Genomic DNA, 21,259 nt, shown 5'->3' with positions numbered 1-21,259 from the left:
GAGAGGAATTTTGATCTAGCCATTCTCCTCGGCCATGTCCAAGGATGGTTCCACTTCGTCGACTTTGCTTCGCCCCTCGACTTTGCGAAACTTGTCTTCGTCACGGGTCGGGCAAAGATGGAGTCCAACTCGGAAAGCTTTATTCAACCTTTTCAACGAGAAGTATGGTTCGCCACCATTGGAATTTACGTAATTATCTCCATCACTGTGTTTGTACTCCTCCTCGTCAAAACGTGGAGCAAGTCGAGTCACAAATGGACCGTTAGAGACGCCGCTTTCATGGCAATAACGACGCCATATTCTGTCGCGTTAGAGCAAGCTTTGTCTAAAGTACCGAAAAATGTCCGCCTTGTCGTTGGTCTTTGGATGATTGCGACAATCACGACTGGGACGGGGTACAGGTCAAATTTAGCCTCATTTCTTAGCGTCCCCACCATTCCATCCGTTCCGACAACTTTCTCCGCACTCGCGTCGGATCCAGAGTATCGCGTGGTTCTGAACAATTTGGGTGTCGCAGAGGCTCAATTTTTCGAATTCAGTGAAAATCCTACGATTAAAGTGATCAAGAAAAAGTTGGGCTACAATCCTGACACGGTGAATTGTGCGGCGAATGCTTTCCTCTTGAAGAAAATGGCATGTGTTGCGTGGACCCCGATTATCACGGCCGTGGTGTGGAGCTCACTGAGCCTAAAAACGAGAATTGAGCCGCTCGTGTATTCAACCGAGCCGGCACTTCCGGTCAGCATGTCGGTCGGATTTCTTAAAGATTCCATCATTGTGGATGCAATAACACCGATTACGGCGGTCCTTTATGAGACAGGGATCTACACCAAGGCACTTATTATCTCTTATTAATGTATGTACCTACATGCATATCCTAATGGCTAAATTGACTGATTGGTTAATTCCAGTGGACGGACGAAGGGTATGATTATTTCAAGCTTATTGGGAAACAAAATCTCGCCCAGACCGATAAGAACTCTGAGCTTTACTTGGGACTCAAAGAGTTTGAGGAGTCGATAATGTCGCTTGGTTATCTCAAACCGTTCAATTTGGAAAATCTCAAGATCCCATTTTACGCCCTATTGTTCGGGTTGGCCATCTCATCCCTGGGTTTCGTGTTGGAAAGATGGTATGCTCGACTGACCAAGAGAAGTATAGAACCTCGCACAGGTAAGAATGGAATATTTGTGCTCAATCAGTTGGGACAGTTGGAGTTTCAAATTAAATCGGTTAGGTATTAATGCAATGTGTAAATTAATAATAAAATTGCTTCAATAAAATCAGTAGAGTTGTACATATTTATACGTTTATTTAATTACATATAAATTTTACTCTTAATTTACAATTTTTTCTTATATTTAAGTTATAACAATAGTAAATTAATTACACAATTATTTCAAGACGTACAAAAAAAGTTCATCCAATTTCACACATACACAAAAATACTATTATTTCCTCTAAAATTTTAGACCCTTCAAAGCCCGATGAAGTTCATCCATGAGGTGAATATGACGAATAAAATAATCTCCATATCTTCTCCCTACTTTCGTATCGGCGATGTGAACCATATCTTTATCAATGTAGAAATCTACTTCGGAACCAGCCATGAAGTCTCCGTCTAAAGATGATACGCCCTTTGACCAGACAATGTTGTGCATCTTATGCTTAAAACAAAGTAAACATTCCATCAAGGTGTTGTGATCCAGTTCCATGAAAGCAGCCAATTTTGACACGGGCATTGTTGTGTACAGCTTTAAGAAACTGGAAATAGATAACACATTTAATTATTAATCAGAATAACCACCAATCATGGTCAAATTAATGATTTAGAGTGCAAGTTGTAGTCAGTTGATTTGCAAAAGCAAGTTTGAATCACGGTTACACGGCTCATTAGAGGTGTCAGAATTTGAATCATCATGTACAAAAACACAAAACGGGGGGACAAAATATATTTACAGTTTTGAATTACAACATACCTGCGAATGGTTGGAAGATAAATTTGTTGGGCAACTTCTTCCATGAAAATGCTCTTTTGAATCTGGAGTGGTTCTTGACTTGGGTCTGGAGATGCATCAATCGCGGGAGGTACAGGGGACAAGAATTTGGGACACGCGAAGGTGAAGCAGTTTTCAAATTCCTATAAAAACAGGGACCCAAATAAAATTAGTAGTTTTCTATATAGATAGACGCACAAAATAGGTTACAATTTACAATATTTTAGTCATAGTTGTGACTTATGTTTTCGGCACACAGAAATCCATATTTTTTAGGCAAGCTGTGCTTCCTACACTGTCAATTTGTTACTTTTCCCTTTCCATTGTACTTTAAAGTACACTGGCACCAATGATATCATTTGACAACTTGGCGTGGCGTAAAGGGTTAATACTAATCCTACCCAATCATTAGAATTATTTCAACTGCTTATACAATTTACCTTCATGTCCCCTTGTTGCATTTTAGAAATCTTATCAGCATATTTCCTGTCTTGCAGGACAGAATTTATAGACTCGTCAATGGATTGGGGATGGAGGACCAAACAGATGGCCAACATGGTATACATCTGATCAGTTTGTTTGTTCACCTGCAATCATAAGAACAGTTGACATTAGTCACTTATCGAGTCGAGAGTCTGAAAGTGAGATTTAGGAAGTTCGTGGATTCTTAAAGGACAATTTTGTGGCTTATGTTTTCGGCACACAGAAATCCATCTTTTTTAGGTAAACTGTGCTTCCTACACTGCCAATTTGTTTCTTTTCCCTTTCCATTGTACCTTAAGGTACACTGGCACCAATTAAGCCTATGGAAAGGCAACTTGGCGTGGCGTAAAGGGTGAACTATTAATAACAGTATTTTTAAACGAATAAATTTTACCTGATCATTTTGATACGACTTTGCTTGGAACATTTGTCTCATTCTTTGGATATAGAGGAGCGCATTGGTGTATGTTCTGATGGCATCAGCATATCGACGCATCATAACATACGCGAATCCTACATAGTAATAGGTCGTGATTTGACACGCTGGTACGTTGCAGTACATTGTCTGTAAAGAAACAATAATGATGTCAAATTATTTAACGTTATTTAAATAGGGAGTCTTATAAGTTTGTGACTTATGTTTTCGGCACACAGAACTCCATGTTTTTTAGGTAAACTGTGCTTCCTACACTGTCAATTTGTTACTTTTCCCTTTCCCTTTCCATTGTACTTAAAGTACCCTGGCACTAATTTAGCCTATGAAGAGGCAACTCAGCGTGGCGTAAAGGGTAGTCTACTCTGCTCAACTTTTTATATAAAATACTTAAAATTATAATACTTACGTTTTTGTGGAGATCAATATTCTCCAAAACTTTGACTGCCAAATGGTAGTCTCCCAACATGGAGTGAACTCGGAGGAGGGCAATCAAGCTGAAGTAGCCCAACATCTTGTACAAAGGGCTCTTGCCAAAGTCTCCAGCTACAGTTTCGGCGTTCTCCCCATTGAAATAAGCCCTCAACTGTTGATTAATGTTAGACTTCTCAATCAGCGAGTACAAGACATTGAGCACGCTGAGAACGCTCCAGATGTAAGTGTGCTCCTTAAAGTACTGAGATTCTTCAGCATTCAATCTGGGGGAGCGACGAAATTGGGAGAATGATTGAAATTGGTAGACGAACTGTAAAAAACAATTGAGATTAAACGACCTTTTGAACCGACTAGAAATGTCACAATGAATAAGAATTTGTAGACAAACCTCGTCAATTATCTCCCATAACCATTGATTCGTAAGAGTCAAATCGATTGGCTCTGGTGATGCTGTAATTATTAGAACCATACATTGTTAATTTGAGTTATCATTTAAATAACAACAGATTTGTGAAGTTTTTCAATGTGGCTTATGTTTTCGGCACACAGAAATCCATCTTTTTTAGGTAAACTGTGCTTCCTACACTGCCAATTTGTTTCTTTCCCCTTTCCATTGTACTGTAAAGTACACTGGCACCAATTAAGCTCATGAAAAAGCAACTTGGCGTGGCGTAAAGGGTGTACCAATAAATAATACTAATTTAATAATGATTTAGCAAAATAATAAGACTTACTCAATATCATATTGAACAACTCGCAGTAGTTCGAATACGAGTTACATCTATCACTGAACGTCAACGAGTTTGACATCGTGGCGTAAATGTGGCGAAAGTAGAGCTCCCTGTAGAGCGTAGTGAAGAGTGGATCGTCCACCAAATGCGTAATATCCTGTGGCCATTTTTCCTCCTTGAAGTAGTCCCTGGTCAACTGGGGGAACCGGATCTCATACAGGTTCTCAATTTCAGACACGTCCCGATTGTTTATGGATTGATACAAGTGGATGATGAATTTCGCCACGGCATCAGGAAATGAGTAGGACTGCGTACTCGTTCCGCGTGGGTCGTAAAAGTCATCTTTATTTCCAAAATCGCTGTACTGCAAGGTTTTAGACTTTAATAAGCAATATGTTACACAAAATTTTAAAAATTCTAAATATTTACCATGCATATCATTCCACTATTCTAAATACATACCCAACAATGCCGAATATGTTCTAACTACTCAAAAATTTGAAACCTTGACCTACTTTTCTATTATTCGATACCTGATCCGCATGGCCGGGATATCCACCATATTCCTCATCATCGTAAATGCGCCCATCCCGATAAGAGTCCGCCCTGGTGTAGCTATCCTTCCTGTACGAGTCCCTTCTATACGCCATCGTCTTTATCTTCCTTGGTTATCAAAAGAATTTCAAAATTTCCAAAAAACTTTGAAAATTTCCACTTGAAGAAATATAAAATGCCGGCCCGAGTCGAGCGAGGAAGGGAAGAAAGTGACAGTGTGGCATTCGTATTGAACTTGGTGGTGAATTTAGTGCGCGATGTTCAAACTTAGGGATCGCGATTCACTCCATAAAACAAACCGGCCACACTTGATTTTTGATCTCAAGTCATTTAAAAATTAATTTATAGTTAATTAATTAAACTACTTGATTTGATTTAATGGCTCCCCCAAAAAAAGAAGGTGGTTCTTCGTCTTCCACTGCAGTTGCTACGGAAGGAAGTGCCACTGGTCAACCGCAACAACAAGTTATCAACCTTAACTTACTCGAGTTACCGCAACTTCAACAATTTAAGACTCAGGTAGATTGCGATAATTAAATTACTGGTAAATTGTAGAGTCATTTATGAATTGTCTATAACTGTATGGTATTTGTATCGCAGGTGGAACAGGAACTCAACTTTTACCAAGATGCCGTAGTCCAGTTGAAAGATGTCCAGGTCAAAATGTCCGAGTCTCAGTCATGTCTCAAGAAAATAAGCGCACAGGACAAAGAAATGCTCGTTCCTGTTACGGGATCGGTAATTGATAAACAACGATGATATAAGTCCTAAGATTTGTTTTTGTTCAATTATTTCTAACAATTTGTCGTGTATCGTAGATGTTTGTCCGCGGCGAGTTGACCGATGTGAATAAATTAATGATTGATATTGGGACCGGATACTATGTGGAGAAGGTAAGAGTATCACCTGTCATTAAATTAATCTAATCACGATTCGATACAACTGTTTAACATGACATTCTGTTATTTTTGTCATGTAGAACTTGGAAGAAGCCTTGAACTATTTCGAACGGAAAGTAAAATTTCTTCAATCCCAAATTGAAAAGGTCCAGGTTGTTGGGAGAGAAAAGACGCAAATTCGGCAAGGTATCTTAAAAACTTCATTTGACATCACTGTTCAAATAATAATTCTATTGTCTTTGAATTCACAGCGATTTTAGAGATAATGGAAGCGAAAATTCAAGCCCTTCATTCTGCAGGAAAACTCCAAGTTACTCAAGCGAAATAACACAGTTCACATTAATTAATTGATTAATTATTGAATTTTTTAACAGTTTATATACCCAAATAACTGGAAACTGGATAATAATAGGGCAATGTTATCTAATTAATAATTACGAAATAATATCTTTCCAAGATGTGAACTATTTTGACGATAATTTGCATGCAACAATATGTATTAGAAAGAATCACCATAATATTATGTGAAATCATGATCGCTTCAATCAATTTCCTAAAACTATGAGTATTTGTTTACCTTAAACCTTAACTATTCGCTAAAAATGATTTAAACTTTATGAATTAAATCATGAATAATAACCACTGTATTCTATAATAGAATTTCCATTTATAACCCTCGCTGCATTATCAGAACTAGTTAATTATTCTAATTAATGATGATAAAATACTTCAAAATTTTCATACTTGTTGCATCTCATTCTTGCATGCGTCTCATCCAAATTCTCGGCAGAATCATTCCGGGAAAATCATGAATGCATTCAGCGGGATCACATTCATAGTGTCATACACATTCGACGACTTGACTACGTCTGCGACATAAATAATTTTAACTTCGCAATATTTTGACCATATCAAATTACTTGTTGACGTGTTTTGGTAAGTTGTCGCAACCTTCACTCATTTGACGATTATGTTGCATTACAACAAACAAATGTTTTTATCACGTTTTTAAAATTTCAGACTTGGGCTAGACAAGGCCACCGGAATAATAATGAAGTTAAGCTCGGAATCTCTCCTATCACCTCCCACGAACGAGGGGATGACATGTCCCCCTCCCAAGGTGGAACGTGACCCGGGCCCTCCAGTCGAAATAGCGCAGGGATTCCTGAAGACCATCCTCCGTGTTAGGATGAGCAAGGCCGAAAAAGATAAGCAGGACTCTACCGGGAGGAACATGTTTTCAAAACAGTACGCAAGCACTTATGATAATCGACTTTTCATGACCAGATTGATTTTAGAGGAGAAGGTAATATACAAAAATATATAAGATGTAAATAACTACTATTCTATGTAAATAACTACTAGTAGCTTCGATATTGAATCATTAGTAATTTGATTTACCGGCTAGGTCAAGGAAGAATGGCAACAAGGAGACAATCCTCCTCCGTTTCAAAAGATTTCTGACCTTTGTACAGCTACCACTGGGGCACGTAACGTCGCGGATATATCGGGACATTTGCCCAAGCAGGGCAAGGGAGGGAAAAAACTTACCGAGGCAGATCGTGAGCAACACCTTCATATCGATGAAGATCTCGTTGTTGGTGAGACCGTATTTTATATACACGTAATATCAACACATGTAATAAATTGAAACTATATCTGCAGTCATTGTGGGAACCATATTCAAAATACAACCCGAGAAACCTTCAATTCTCAATGAGCTGGCAGAAGATCATGCAATGGTTCCTATTAAAGAAAAGAAGAAATACATTAGCAAAAAGGATTATCTTATTTTAGAAGATGAGTCCACCCGGGTGTTTTTAACCCCTTTAGAAAATTCTGGACTGCGAATTGACTCAGTTGTTAATGGGGTCGTTTGTGCGGTCAAAGGGAGACCAACACTGCAGGGCAGGTTTAATGTGGAAGATGTCATGTGGGCAACTCCGAAACCGGCGATTTGGCCCATTGTGAGGAAACTTGATGTAGAAATGGTGAGAAATAGTGCATATGACAAATTTTACATGTGAAGTGAAGTGATGCATAAATAAGCATATTCAAAACTTTTCAATGCAGATTTTCGTGTCCGGTCTCCTTCTTTGCGATCAACACGACAGCATGTCACATATTGACTTGTTTTTCGATTACCTCCAAGGTCTTTGTGGTTCTCCTGACGAGCTCGAGACGCGATGCAAGTCAAAAACCCGTCTCTTCATTGTTGGCGACACTTTTGGACGTTTGAGAAAGGAGATTTCAGCCGAAAAACAGACAAAAGCAACTTTCACGACGGTAGACCCCGAATCTGTACTAAGGATTGAAATTGCTAAAAAGTTGGACGTCATCTTGGATCAATTGGCTGTAATTAAGACGAACTAATATTTAATAGCATTACTGGCTTGATTATTATTCGAATCTCCATGTTGTTCTTTTTCTGTAGCAAACAATGGAGGTTTACATTCTTCCCGGTGAACTAGACCCTGCCGAACCAATGTTCCCTCAAGCCCCCTTCCATCGATGCATATTGCCTCTCGCCTCCCGTCGCACAATGTTCCACTCGCTGTGTAATCCAACACGAATAGATGTCACAGTCTCCTCAGCTTCCAAAAAGTCGCCAACATCCAAATTGGACATTATCCTTTCCGGTGGACAAAATGTTATCAACGCCAAGAAAAATACAGCCACTCGAAATTCAATCGATACGGCGGAAGATATCCTAAAATGGGGTCATCTCTGCCCCACCGCTCCAGATACGCTGGCTCTACATCCGGACAGTGACGAAGAGGCCCTTGTGCTAACAAGCCTGCCAAACTTTTTTATAGTTGGTGGACAAAAACGTTTCAAAATTCGTGAATGGAAGGGAACCTTTATCGTCACACTTCCAAAATTCTCCGATACCGGTATTGCTGTCATTTTAGATAAAACCATGAACTTTGTCCCCCTAAATATCAAACTCGCCAAGTAGGTTCCGTATTGTACAATTTTATAAATACACTCTTACATATATAATGTTTGTAGTCTCATTCCATAATTTTTATTCAAAGTTAATCCTTTAAAAATGTGTAACAATTTTTTCCATACAATTAAATATCACAGATCAAATTGAGACATAAATAAACTCCTTTAAAGCCAACGTGCACATGGCTGCATTGAAATTGATTTTCTCCACGCTTTCAGAATTCTTAGTCTGTAAATTTGTCACGGTCTTCGCTCTTTGTAAACTGACTGCAACGAAACGTGTGACCTCTGACCTCATCCGGCACCCCTCATCTCATATATATATTTGTGACACATGCACGTACCAACTAAATAAAATTATTATTATTCCCATCTTTCTATTCTTCGAATTCTTGCTTTTCTCATTTTATTACTTTGAAAAACTTGCTTTCATTGTTCAACCCCAACCTGATGATCAAATTCAATTCCCCTAGTGAGAAAATGACAATAAAAATTACCACCGTGGTGGAATCCCTTTCAAAAAATGCCGACTGCATACACCAAAATCATACTCTTTCAATTTCCATACTCACAATTTATGTATATTTGCATACATAATTTACAAAGGAGACAAGTTATTCGGGGGCGAAATGGTACAGGGTCCTCTGTTCTTTTGTACATCTGCTCACTCGGGCAATTACTTTGAAACGTCTAAAATTTCCTTAATTTTGTTTCCGGAAATTGCTAGCATACTTAAAATATCAAACCAAAGTCAGTTAAAGATTAGTAACCTTTGGTAGTGGGGGGTTGGGTGGGGTTGGCCAAAAGTCACCAAAACAAAATCTTTTACGCGTTCCTACTTATGATGCATTTGAGAAATTATTGTACTTGTACTGGCTTGCGAATTCTTGTCCTTTGGCATATCGAGTGGGTCAAACACTATATAAATATCATTCACATAAATTCATAAAATTAATTCTTCCTACTGCTGCTACCAATTGTCTCCAGCGTGTGTCTCACCTCAATCTCATTTTGCCTCCCATGTTCATTTCAGCTACAAAATGAGACAGTGAAAGCGAGTATTCATTGCATATGTTTAGCCTCTTTAAAATGCAGAAACGAACAAATAGAGAAAGATTCTCACCCCCCACAATACTTAAAATTCACACGTCGACCCATTTATGCACACTGATTTCATGCACGAAATAAAAAACGAAATCATTTACATGTCTGTGTGCCTTTCTTCATGCGAAATACATGTATAACTTTGAACTAGAATATGAAATTGAATGTCCACTTACTTTGTACTTTGTTTGTCCATTCTTTCTGACCAAAATAAAAATCATCAAGTATTCACTTACCTCACTGAACGGAAATCGTTGCTTGAATCTCTACGTGGCAGCTGGACTTTTTTATCTGCCCCCATTCCCCTCTCGACTCACCTGGACCTTCATTTCCCATTCAACACATGTGCATGCATCCATGCTTTCATTCTTTTCCAACATTTTTTCAGAATACCAATTTTATAAAAATGATTAACAGGATTTTTTAAGAATTTATAAATCTAAAAAAAAGTTTCTTAAAAAGATGAACCCTTTTCATATTCAAATCTGTAGTGCTTGTACATATATTCTTTCTCATTGAAATTAACTGCGACCCACTTGGATCTCTATTGTCACGAGGGGACACCCTCCACGTGGAAGAAGAACGAACGGGTTACATAAAATACGGACGATTCAATTGTTGAATTTATGTATTTAAGATGTTTTAAAGGACATTTTTTAATTAAGTATAAAAATCTTGGTGACGGCATGGCAGACCGGTTCTCATGCCCTTCAGGAGAGAATTATTACAAAAAGTGGAAAAAAATAATTAGACCAAAAAATTACAAAACCCTCATCTCTGTAATATCGTGTGAGAGAACATTGTGTGGTTTGAATCTCTCTCACGATCTCCAGCAGATTGTATGTGGGCTTGGTTTTTTGGTTTATGAAATTCGAATATCATATGTATTCGCAGCAGCATTTAATATTTCATTTATGATTTTGTTCATGATTTTGTGTGTATGAATTGTTCCATGATTTTGTGTGTGTGATTTTAATCTTTTATGTATGAATGTATTTGTATGAAAATTGGGCATTAGTAGTAAGTATGTTAATTTATCGATAACAAAGTCTTTCCAAGTTCAAGAAAACTGTGTACGTGTTCGTTTTCCCATTGGCTAAAATAACGAGCAATGTGAGTGGTCAGTGGGCTGAAGCTATAGTGAAGAAGTGAAGTGATTTTTGGGATCGATTGTTCTGCCCAAGTCAGTCTTTTTTTGAGTCTCAAGTCCACTTCAAGTCTTTGTTGGGAGTCGGAAGTCTTGGGAAAGTCTTTGTTTGAGTCCGTTTCCGAACCAATAGTTTTAAGACTCCAGTGACATAGCAATAGAGATTTTTTTATGAATTGATTTGTCATTGTAATTGAATTGATACCGAAATTAAACCCTGTCAGCAATAAACTACTACTAATTGGCCAGAATCCACGAATTGAAATAGCATCTCATTGTGCTGGAGAGGATTTCATAGTGGGGGGCAGATTTAGTGGGGTTAGGATCGAGGGATAAATAGTGGGTGTAGTCGGTTCCTGAGTAGGCACATAATAGTGTAGATATCTGCTAAATTTTCTGGTCTCGCCGTCCCGAATAAACCGTCCAAGGAGCTACGCCCTCTTGTACCAGCCACACCCATACCCTGAGGGATCCATCCGCTACTGACAGGCGAAGTTTCAGCCGTACATCGCTGGTTTGTGTTCACCAGGATAAAGATTGGACACAATTTCAGGCAAGCTGTTGTTCCGATTCTATTTGTATTTTGGATAAAAGTTAATCGCGGAATCGCCGTTATTGCTTACTAATTTCCGGTTCAACGAGCTGCCGACCGAGTCACGTACCATCCCGTCAAGAATTTACGCCGTCAGGAATTCGTCCGCTACTGACAGGCGTTTTGTCAGCCGAATATCGCTGGTTGGTGTTCACCAGGATAAAAAAGGACACATTTTCAGGCAAGCTGTTGTTCCGATTCGCATTTGTATTTTGGACAATAATTAATTGGGGAATCGACGTTATTGCTTACTCTTTCTCGGTACAATGACGACACCAACTAACGAGACAGTGGATCTGCCGGAAGCGACGACTTTTCGCAAGTCACCGAGGGAAAACGCCGGAGTTCCGCCCACTCATCTTATGCGCGACTTCGTCCTTGACCCAGCCGCGAAGAAGAAGAACACGCCCACCGCCGTCACATCCAAGTCTAAACCCAGCAACGCCAGCAGCAAGAATGAGAGCCGCAAGTCCAAGTCGTCGCACCGCAGCACCCGTCAAGCTCGCCAAGCCGAAGTAACAGCGGCGCAGAAACTGTCCGATATATGTAAGGAAAGGGACGACAAGGAGAAAGAAATCAAGAATTTAGAACTGGACCTGGCTGAGCTGCTGACAAAGATCAACAGCAATACAGACATCATTAAAGACCATGCCAAATACGACGAACCCTCAAGACTAGCTGCAGAATCCCAAAATCAATCGTATCTGCAACAACTACGTCAAATGGAGGCAGACATACGGAGGGCTACAACTAATCTCGAATTCGACCAACGAGATTACATGCGAAGAGAAGCCTTGGTCAGAGCAGAATTGGACCTGGCCAAGTTAGATGCGACCGACGACTCTGAGGAGGGCGGCGGAAGCAGTGATGATGATTCAGCCGAACCATCCGAAGTGGAGAAATGGGCGGAGAAAACTGTTCTTCACATCCCAGCCGACCCGATGGTCAAAGGGAAAAGCAAGAGTGGGTCAGAAAGATAAGGTGGAGCAGAAGGCGACGTGGAGGATGAGAAGTCGGCCAGCGAGGCTGAAGAGAAAAAGAAATCATCCCCTCGTCACAAGAAAAAGAAGACCCATAGAAAGTCCAAATCCAGTCCCAACAAGTTCAACCTTGAAGATATCGTCTCAGCCTTAGCCAACGCGATCAATGGAGCAAGTCTCAAGTCCTCTCACAAAATGTCAGACAAGATCCTAGCTCGTCAAGTACAGGGAAGAGACCTGCCGTCTTTCTCTGGTCATCCCGAAGAGTGGCCCGGTTTCGCTGCAGCGTTTGAAACCTCCACCAGAAACTGTGGCTACAACAATGCTGAGAATCTCCCCCGTCTACAGAAGTGTCTCAAGGGAGACGCATACAAAAGTGTGCAATGTTTGTTGGTCGACCCGGATGGGGTGCCAACCGTGATGGAAAAACTGAAGATGAGGTTCGGTCGCCCCGCACTCATCATTGAGTCGATGATACAGAAGCTGAGAGAAGTTCCGCCTGTCAAGTTGGACCGGTCGGAAACTTTCATCGACTTTGGAATCGCAGTGGACAACTTGGTGTCCACAATTAAGTCCCTGAAGCAACCGCAACATATGGGAAACCCGACATTGCTGCAAGAGCTCGTCAACAAATTGCCGTTGATGACCCAAATGGATTGGAGCCGGTCACAGAAGGATGACTCGTCCAATCTAGAAGATTTTGCCAAATGGATTGACAGTTACACCCAGGCGGCGTGTAAATTGTGCCCCACCAGAGCAGAGAATAGTACCCAACGAGAAAACAAGAAAGGAAAGAAGCCGGAACGAGTCTACACGGTCAGTGAGAAGAATAATTCTGGTCAAGGGAAGTGGGAGAAGAAATGTGCATTTTGCTCTTCATCCCACCACCAACGAGATTGTCCCACATTCGTCAAGTCTGATGTCGACCAACGTTGGACCATGGTAAAGGGAAAGAGGGTATGCTTTGGGTGTCTGGGGGTCGGTCACAGATGCGGAGACTGCCGTTCTTCGCGACCATGTGGAGTAGATGGATGCAACGTCAAGCATCACAAACTGCTCCACCAAGTAAGATCCAGCCGATCAAGAGAAAAGGAGAAAGCAGCAACAGAAGAAGAAAAAGAAGAGAACGTTGTTCTTCAAACACGGGGGGAGTGGAATGAAGTCATCCACATGATGAGTCCTGTACAAATTGAGGGTCCGAACGGCAAGATTGAAGTCTTCGCCATTCTTGATGGCTTATCATCCATTACCACCATGGAGAGCGCAGCCGCGCAGAAATTGGGAATTGTGGGATCGCCAGTTCCGCTCACGATCAAAGGGTTCAATTCTACGAAGACGTATCAAAATTCCCAAGTGATTGACGTCCGTTTGCAAGCGACGAATGAGAAGTACGCCTGCACTTTAAGAAATGTGAGAACCGTTGAGAAGATTGAGCACAGTCAATCCGTGAAGAGATGTGACTTGTCAAAGTGGTCACATCTCCAAGACCTGGACATCCCGACCTACAACAATGCAAAGCCAACAATCCTGATTGGACTGGACCATCCACAACTCCATGTCCACCACGAATATCGAACCGGGAAGGGGAATAATGAACCTGTCGCGGTCCGAACTCCTCTTGGGTGGATGATCATGGGAAGACTAGGTCAATTTCGCCAGCAACAAAGCCACACCATGTTTTCAATGAGTGAAGCCGATTCAAGCCTGCATCAAATGGTAAAGGAATATTTTACCATCGAGTCATTGGGGGTCAGCGCTAGTCCAGCAAAACCGAGGTCCACTGAGGACCAGAGAGCTCAACAGCAATTGGACTCGTCTCTACGCCGCGTACCAAACGGATGGGAGGTCGGATTACTGTGGCGTGATGATGATGTCTCTCTTCCTCTCAGTAAGCAGATGGCATTGTCAAGATTGAGGACAATGGAACGGAAAATGGATAGAGAACCAGAATTTTCCAAACAATACGAAAGCAAGATAGCTGAATATCAAGAGAAGGGTTTCGCCAAAAAACTATCAAAAGAAGAGGCAAGTGTCGAGACGGGGAAAACATTCTACCTACCACATTTTATGGCCTTCAACCCAAAAAAGCCGAACAAGTTTCGTTTTGTTTTTGATGCGGCAGCAAAAGTCCAGGGTAAAAGTCTGAACGACTTTCTCCTCCGTGGTCCAGACAAGCTATCCTCCCTTCCAGGCATTCTGCTCAAATTTAGAAGATATCCTGTCGCCATCACGGCAGATATTCAAGATATGTTTCACCGGGTCCGAGTGAAGCATGACGACGCCCAGGCACAAAGATTCTTGTGGAGAGGCAAAGAACGAGATCGAGATCCCGACGTGTATGAAATGGGGGTCCTAATTTTTGGGGCAACGTGTTCGCCAACTTGCGCCCAAGAAGCGAAAAATAGAAACGCCCTGGAATATCGACAGCAATATCCCAGCGCATGTGAAGCCATTATAGACAAGCACTATGTTGACGATTTGTTGGATTCTGTCACGACCGTGCAGGAAGCAGTTAAACTTTTCCATGAAGTCCGAGAGGTACACAGCAAGGGTGGATTCAATCTTTGCAACTGGCTGTCCAACTCGAGGGAAGTAATGCAAGAAATCCCAGAAGAATTGAGGGCAAAATCCGTAAAGAGTCTGGATTTCTCATCCGGGCAACATGTGGAGAGAGTTCTTGGCCTGTTTTGGAGGCATGATGAAGATGCATTCACTTTCTCCCTAACGTATTTAAAAGCTCAATCCGATGTGCTAAAAGGAGGACGACTTCCATCAAAGAGAGAAGTCTTGTCATTGGTCATGTCATTGTATGACCCTCTTGGATTCTTGTCGATCTTAACCATCCGAGCCAAGATGATTATTCAGAAATGTTGGACCTCTGAAACTGGATGGGACGATGTCATACCCGAGGAAACACGAGAATTTTGGAGAAAGTGGCTGGAGGAGCTGCAAAATATCACCAAGTTCCAGCTACCACGATGTCTCAGTCCAAATCTGTCCAAGTCCCAGGACAACCAACTCCACGTCTTTGGAGATGCAAGCGAGGAGGCGTATGGGGCCGTGGTGTATTTGAGAATGATTACTCCCACCGGGATAGAAGTCTCACTCATCAGTGCCAAGGCGAAAGTAGCACCAATCAAAGTGGTGTCCATTCCCCGACTCGAACTGCAAGCCGCCGTGTTGGGGACAAGATTGCAAAAATTTATTAAAGAAGAAATGTCCATTCCAATCAACCGAGTCGTATTCTGGAGCGACAGCAGCACCGTCATACATTGGATTCGCTCAGACGGAAGAAGATTTCAGCAATTCGTTGCTCATCGAATTGGTGAAATTCAAGAGAATACTGAAATTAAGGATTGGAGATGGATACCAACGAACGAGAACGTGGCGGACGAAATGACACGAATCGACAGCAAATGTGACTTCAGCGTCAACAGTAGATGGATTCGTGGTCCAGAATTTTTGAGAAAACCGGAAGAAGAGTGGCCAGTCGAGAAACTGAATCCTCGTACCAGTAATCACGAGTGGGAGCTGAAGAAAGTCATCATCCATGCCATGAAAGAACTCCAACCCGTTATCGACATATCCCGATTTTCAAAATGGAAGAGATTGCTCAACGCCACAGCCTACATGCTAAGATTCGCCAGGCGTGTAAGGCCAGCCCGTAAGATTGTCGAACCAGAAGAATTTGCTGCTGCTGAGAGGTGGTGGTGGATTCAATGCCAACGAGAATGCTACCCGAACGAAGTAGCAATACTACAACAAGGTCACCCACTTCCAAGGACCAGTCGTCTTCAGTCACTTACCGTGGGACTAGATGAATTTGGAGTTATGAGGGTCCGTGGGAGGCTCGATAATGCAGACATCCCAACATCAGTTAGAAGTCCAGTTGTGTTTGACCCGAAGCATCCATTTACCATTCTGCTACTGCGCCACTATCATCAGATCTGTGGACACCATGGTCACGAGCGGATCGGAAGTTCGACAACAATACTTCATCCCGTCCTTACGAAATGCAATACGCACCAGTTATGCAAATTGCCAGCAATGCAAGAACGAACGAGCCACGCCACAAGCACCGGAAATGGGTCAACTGCCGAGATGTCGAGTTGAGATGAACGTCCGTCCTTTCTACAAAACTGGATTGGACTATTTTGGACCGATCGACGTTGTAGTCAAGAGAAGCCGAGTGAAGAGGTACGTCGCCCTCTTCACCTGCCTAAGCACGAGAGCTGTGCATTTGGAAATCGCAGGGTCGTTGTCAACCGACTCCTGCATCATGGCAATCCGACGATTTGTATGCCGACGAGGATGTCCGAGTACCATTCACTCAGACAATGGTACCAACTTTCATGGAGCTAACAATGAGCTCAAATCAGCCCTCGCCGAGATAAATCAAGATAAGATGAACCAAGAATGCAACAACAGAGGAATACGGTGGTCATTTCTTCCGCCGTCAAGTCCGCATATGGGTGGAAGTTGGGAGCGGATGGTCCGTTCAGTGAAGAAGGCAATGGGGTCCGTACTACAGATGAAAGACTTATCCGAAGAAGTCCTCCATACCGTACTGCTCGAGGCGGAGCACACGGTAAACAGTCATCCACTCACCCACGTGGCGGATGATCCCGACGACCCCGAAGCCTTGACGCCGAACCACTTCCTCCTCGGACAATCCAGCAACCTGCAACCCATGGGGAAGTTTACTGATTCAGACATCATTTCCCGGAAACATTGGAGAATTTCACAGCATTTGGTCAACCAATTTTGGCGCAGATGGGTGAAGGAATTCCTCCCGACGCTACTACGCCGCCAAAAGTGGTGTCAAGTGACTCGACCCATTCAGATAGGAGACGTCATCATTGAGGTCAATCCAAACTTTCCGAGAAACAGTTGGCCGAAGGGGAGAGTCGTGGAACTCTTTCCAGGGAAGGATCAAGTGGTACGAGTCGTCTCCGTCAAGCTAAGCAATGGACACATTTTCCGTCGTCCGGTCGCCAAGCTCTGCATTTTGGATGTGCAATCCTCTCATCAAGACAACGACAAGAATAAGGACAAACAAAGTGCTGCGACAAAGTGATTTAGGTTCCTAAATGGGGGGAGTATGTATTCGCAGCAGCATTTAATATTTCATTTATGATTTTGTTCATGATTTTGTGTGTATGAATTGTTCCATGATTTTGTGTGTGTGATTTTAATCTTTTATGTATGAATGTATTTGTATGAAAATTGGGCATTAGTAGTAAGTATGTTAATTTATCGATAACAAAGTCTTTCCAAGTTCAAGAAAACTGTGTACGTGTTCGTTTTCCCATTGGCTAAAATAACGAGCAATGTGAGTGGTCAGTGGGCTGAAGCTATAGTGAAGAAGTGAAGTGATTTTTGGGATCGATTGTTCTGCCCAAGTCAGTCTTTTTTTGAGTCTCAAGTCCACTTCAAGTCTTTGTTGGGAGTCGGAAGTCTTGGGAAAGTCTTTGTTTGAGTCCGTTTCCGAACCAATAGTTTTAAGACTCCAGTGACATAGCAATAGAGATTTTTTTATGAATTGATTTGTCATTGTAATTGAATTGATACCGAAATTAAACCCTGTCAGCAATAAACTACTACTAATTGGCCAGAATCCACGAATTGAAATAGCATCTCATTGTGCTGGAGAGGATTTCATAGTGGGGGGCAGATTTAGTGGGGTTAGGATCGAGGGATAAATAGTGGGTGTAGTCGGTTCCTGAGTAGGCACATAATAGTGTAGATATCTGCTACATCATACTTTCCAGGAAATGCGTTATCATTTTAATCTAATCTTCCACGCTCTTTAATTTCGTTACAAGATTCTTTAATAAGCAAATACATAAACGTTAGGATGTAATTATTCCAACTTTTATATAAAATTGGCAAATCTTCAGCTTTCCTGATTAATAAGACTCATTATTCTTTAAAATCTTAATGCATTTTTTTTTCTTTAACAACGAACCCAACGAACCCGGTGCTCCTCCAACTTGTGCTGAAAAGTGAACAGAATAACAGAAAAACTAGAATTATACAAGATCAGGATCTTGCATTGTCAGTAATTTAGAACTTGATCGTCTCCTCCTCATCCTGCATTTTATTCGAGTCAAATTGCATTCTTCTTCATCCCCGATGCAGATTTTGTATCATATGTAACGCAAAAATTGCACCGAACCGAACTACCGTCTAATAATAATAAGAATGTTTTATTTTCTGGTCATTGATCATTAGTCTGGGTCATTAATCCGATAATTTATTTCGAATTGTTGCGCCCATGTACATATGTGTCGATATCGAATAGTTTCGCCATCATTTTTATGTCAGTTTATGCCTGCTAACTAACTTATATAACTTATTTCTTGCTGACGTCAATAAAAAACTACAACCACGATACAAATCACGGTAAATTTTTACGTAAAAATGCATCCAGTTCATACATATGTAACATATCATATCAATCACGAAATAATAATACAAAATCCTATCATCATCACCATCACCCATGGCACGATTATTCCTTTACTATTCGTGATAGCCTACTATGCTCGTCACTTAACTGGCTAGATTGAGGTAGGGTATGAATCTCTCTTAAATTGGCAACATGTAATGATAATAACCTCATAAATAGGACTCATCACCTAAGGCCAGGAATCCATCCTTTGTTCAGCAACAATTTGGACAGGTTGTTTGTAACGCAAAAAGATAAAATTTTGAGGGACAGCACGTCTAAAAGGGGTACGAGTTACATAAAGTATTAATTTGCAAGGGGTATAATTAATTTACTAGGTATAACATAAATAAGTACAGCAAAGCTAAATAAGCAATAACTATTAATTTAATTAAAAATAAACTGATCTTCCTTTATACAAACCTGACCACACCAAATGCACAATTTCTTGTGACACACACAACAACCCACAATTTCATCTCTGCCTGCAAGAAAAGAACTCTATAAAATATGCGACCTTGGTGTGTGCTCACCACTCGCTAAAAACATGCAATTACCCGTCAAATCCAAGGCTAAAATACGTCAACCAACCATCCATCCATTAAAAAAAAGAACTTTAATAAAAATCTCAACTTTTGACCAAAACAAGCATCATAAATACGTAAATAGATATTTCATAACCGAAAGAAAAAAAAGCCGACGAGACGACCATGCATCATTTCCTTTACACGACGACGAAGAAGAATTACGATATATTATTGCTTTCTACATACAAAAAAAATCTTTCCAATAAAAAAAAACCGGAGATGGGCACACCTGTCGCTGATTAGGTTTTACATGTACGAGAAACTCGTATTTCTTACATATTTCGTGTAATGCCAGGTAAGTAAGAAAGGAGATGAAAAAGAGCCCTTAAATTTCATGCCTTTATACCTTCACAAACTTATCCGTCTTGCTTGGTTGGATTAGCCCTCAGCATTTCTATTTCTTCGTCTCGGCTTCATTATAATCATCATCTTCATCTTCCTGCTGCTGTTGCTGCTGCGGTTAAAGGACGTAAAAAACGCTCTGCACCATCACGGTTCCTGGTTTTTATGCACGTGGACTCGGGAAGAATACGATGTCTGGTCTGGAGAGAAGTCGAGCCTTACTTACACACAGTAAATTAAGAATTCAAATCTAAATATCTCAAAATTGAAGAAACTTGTTGAACTAAAAGTGCCGGAGGAAGAGGGGAAAAAATCAAAATGAAATATGAAATAGTGGAGTAATCATCATCATCATTTTACTCTGGGGAAAGCACAACATAATATTTCGGGTAGTAAATCTCAATATATATAATTTTAAGTCAAGTTATATGGCAAATGCTGGTCAATGCTGGTCGTCTCTCTTTTGTGTTGTTTCACACTGGATAAAAAACGCTGGGCTACAGACGAATACATGTAATAATGACGAATACTTCTGGAATTGGTTTTATCCTCCTCCTCCTTCATGAGAATTCTGAAGTAATCAAAGAACTGGACCAACAAAGAAAGCTTACTCGTCGTTCTATGTACGTGTCTCATCTGCCTCTTCTTCAGCTACCTACCCACTAATATTTACTGCATAAGCCAACCAACCAACTAACCAACTTTTTTTATTAACACTTTATTTTGATTCAACTTTTTATACGAGATGATAATGTTTTCTTCTCATGTGGTGTGTTGGCTCCATCCTGTCCATCCCTCATCAGTAGTGGCTTCCTCTACATACATGCATGCATATTATTCTCAAGTGCATTTTACATTTTGTGTATGCCTCGTACAAAAAAAAATCTCAGCATTTTACAGTGAAAATAAAGTTAAAGTATTACTAAAGTACATACACACGTATAACTGGTTCCAATTCCTTGAGAAATTACGTCTTTTATGAATGTTTTATGTTTATCATTTACATTTGCGATGATTAGAGGCAACATTAATGGTAAAATGAGGAGAGAGAAAAAAAACCGTATTGAGAAGACTGAATTCAAATGAAATCTCGTCATCATTATTCGTCGTCCACCAACCGACAAGAATCCCACACCCTTCCTCCATCATCCTATATTACTTACGTTATGCATGTATTCCTTTCCTTATCCATCAAAAACGCAAAGTGGACTCCTGTCTAAAGTTTTGACTTGCTTTTTTTCTATTTTTTGCCTCTTCTCGACTACCTCTTCTGCTATTCTGCTCTGCTGTAAGTCCAGTCTCCTCGAGTCAAAAGAAGAAGAAGACGAGGAGGATGAAGAACTAATAAAAAAGGGACAATAATTGAATAGGAATTCCAAACTGCCATGCATGCACACAACATCAGCAACCATCCCTATTTTGTATTTTCCCTTGAGAAAAGAGAGAGAGCCCTTTGTGATCAAGTGAGAAAGAAGACGTCGCGTCCTGTAATGAATTGAATTGAAGATGATGATCATCATGAGAGCCCTTAACTATCACGCGTTCCTCTCACACCCACCCATCCACACACA

General features: G+C 40.9%; 4 protein-coding genes across 5 annotated transcripts; 3 read left to right on the top strand and 1 right to left on the bottom strand.

Moving 5' to 3' along the window:
• Nucleotides 1-1,295: 1,295 nt before the first annotated feature.
• Nucleotides 1,296-4,863, bottom strand: LOC110848177 (eukaryotic translation initiation factor 3 subunit L). Of its 2 annotated transcripts, none has more exons than XM_022095325.2 (8): nt 4,595-4,863; nt 4,083-4,443; nt 3,737-3,798; nt 3,323-3,658; nt 2,875-3,045; nt 2,438-2,584; nt 1,980-2,140; nt 1,296-1,764 (listed from the first exon to the last, which is right to left on the bottom strand). In XM_022095325.2, the coding sequence occupies exons 1-8, from the start codon at nt 4,727-4,729 to the stop codon at nt 1,461-1,463; spliced, it is 1,677 nt and encodes a 558-aa protein (XP_021951017.1). In that variant the 5' UTR covers nt 4,730-4,863; the 3' UTR covers nt 1,296-1,460. The 2 variants fall into 2 exon arrangements, with proteins under 2 accessions (XP_021951017.1, XP_021951018.1); XM_022095326.2 differs by having other exon boundaries at nt 1,461-1,764; nt 4,613-4,863.
• Nucleotides 4,864-4,901: 38 nt separating this feature from the next.
• Nucleotides 4,902-6,180, top strand: LOC110848726 (prefoldin subunit 5). Its single transcript, XM_022096007.2, has 5 exons — nt 4,902-5,153; nt 5,235-5,372; nt 5,453-5,527; nt 5,614-5,719; nt 5,785-6,180. The coding sequence occupies exons 1-5, from the start codon at nt 5,013-5,015 to the stop codon at nt 5,859-5,861; spliced, it is 537 nt and encodes a 178-aa protein (XP_021951699.1). The 5' UTR covers nt 4,902-5,012; the 3' UTR covers nt 5,862-6,180.
• Nucleotides 6,181-6,315: 135 nt separating this feature from the next.
• Nucleotides 6,316-8,682, top strand: LOC110848412 (DNA polymerase delta small subunit). The gene is made up of 6 exons (XM_022095621.2): nt 6,316-6,469; nt 6,554-6,839; nt 6,942-7,134; nt 7,199-7,524; nt 7,607-7,888; nt 7,968-8,682. Exons 2-6 carry the CDS (start codon nt 6,585-6,587, stop codon nt 8,490-8,492), a joined length of 1,581 nt encoding a protein of 526 aa, XP_021951313.1. The 5' UTR covers nt 6,316-6,469; nt 6,554-6,584; the 3' UTR covers nt 8,493-8,682.
• Nucleotides 8,683-12,503: 3,821 nt separating this feature from the next.
• LOC110849074 lies at nt 12,504-17,385 on the top strand. Its single transcript, XM_022096450.1, has 2 exons — nt 12,504-16,201; nt 16,254-17,385. Exons 1-2 carry the CDS (start codon nt 12,504-12,506, stop codon nt 17,383-17,385), a joined length of 4,830 nt encoding a protein of 1,609 aa, XP_021952142.1.
• The last annotated feature ends 3,874 nt before the right edge of the window (nt 17,386-21,259 follow it).

The sequence above is a fragment of the Folsomia candida genome, unplaced genomic scaffold (genome assembly GCF_002217175.1).
Source record: "Folsomia candida strain VU population unplaced genomic scaffold, ASM221717v1 Fcan01_Sc004, whole genome shotgun sequence".
Taxonomy (NCBI): Eukaryota; Metazoa; Arthropoda; class Collembola; order Entomobryomorpha; family Isotomidae; genus Folsomia; species Folsomia candida.
The sequence above is the reverse complement of the archived record's forward strand: the minus strand, read 5'-3'. Positions and strand labels throughout refer to the sequence as shown.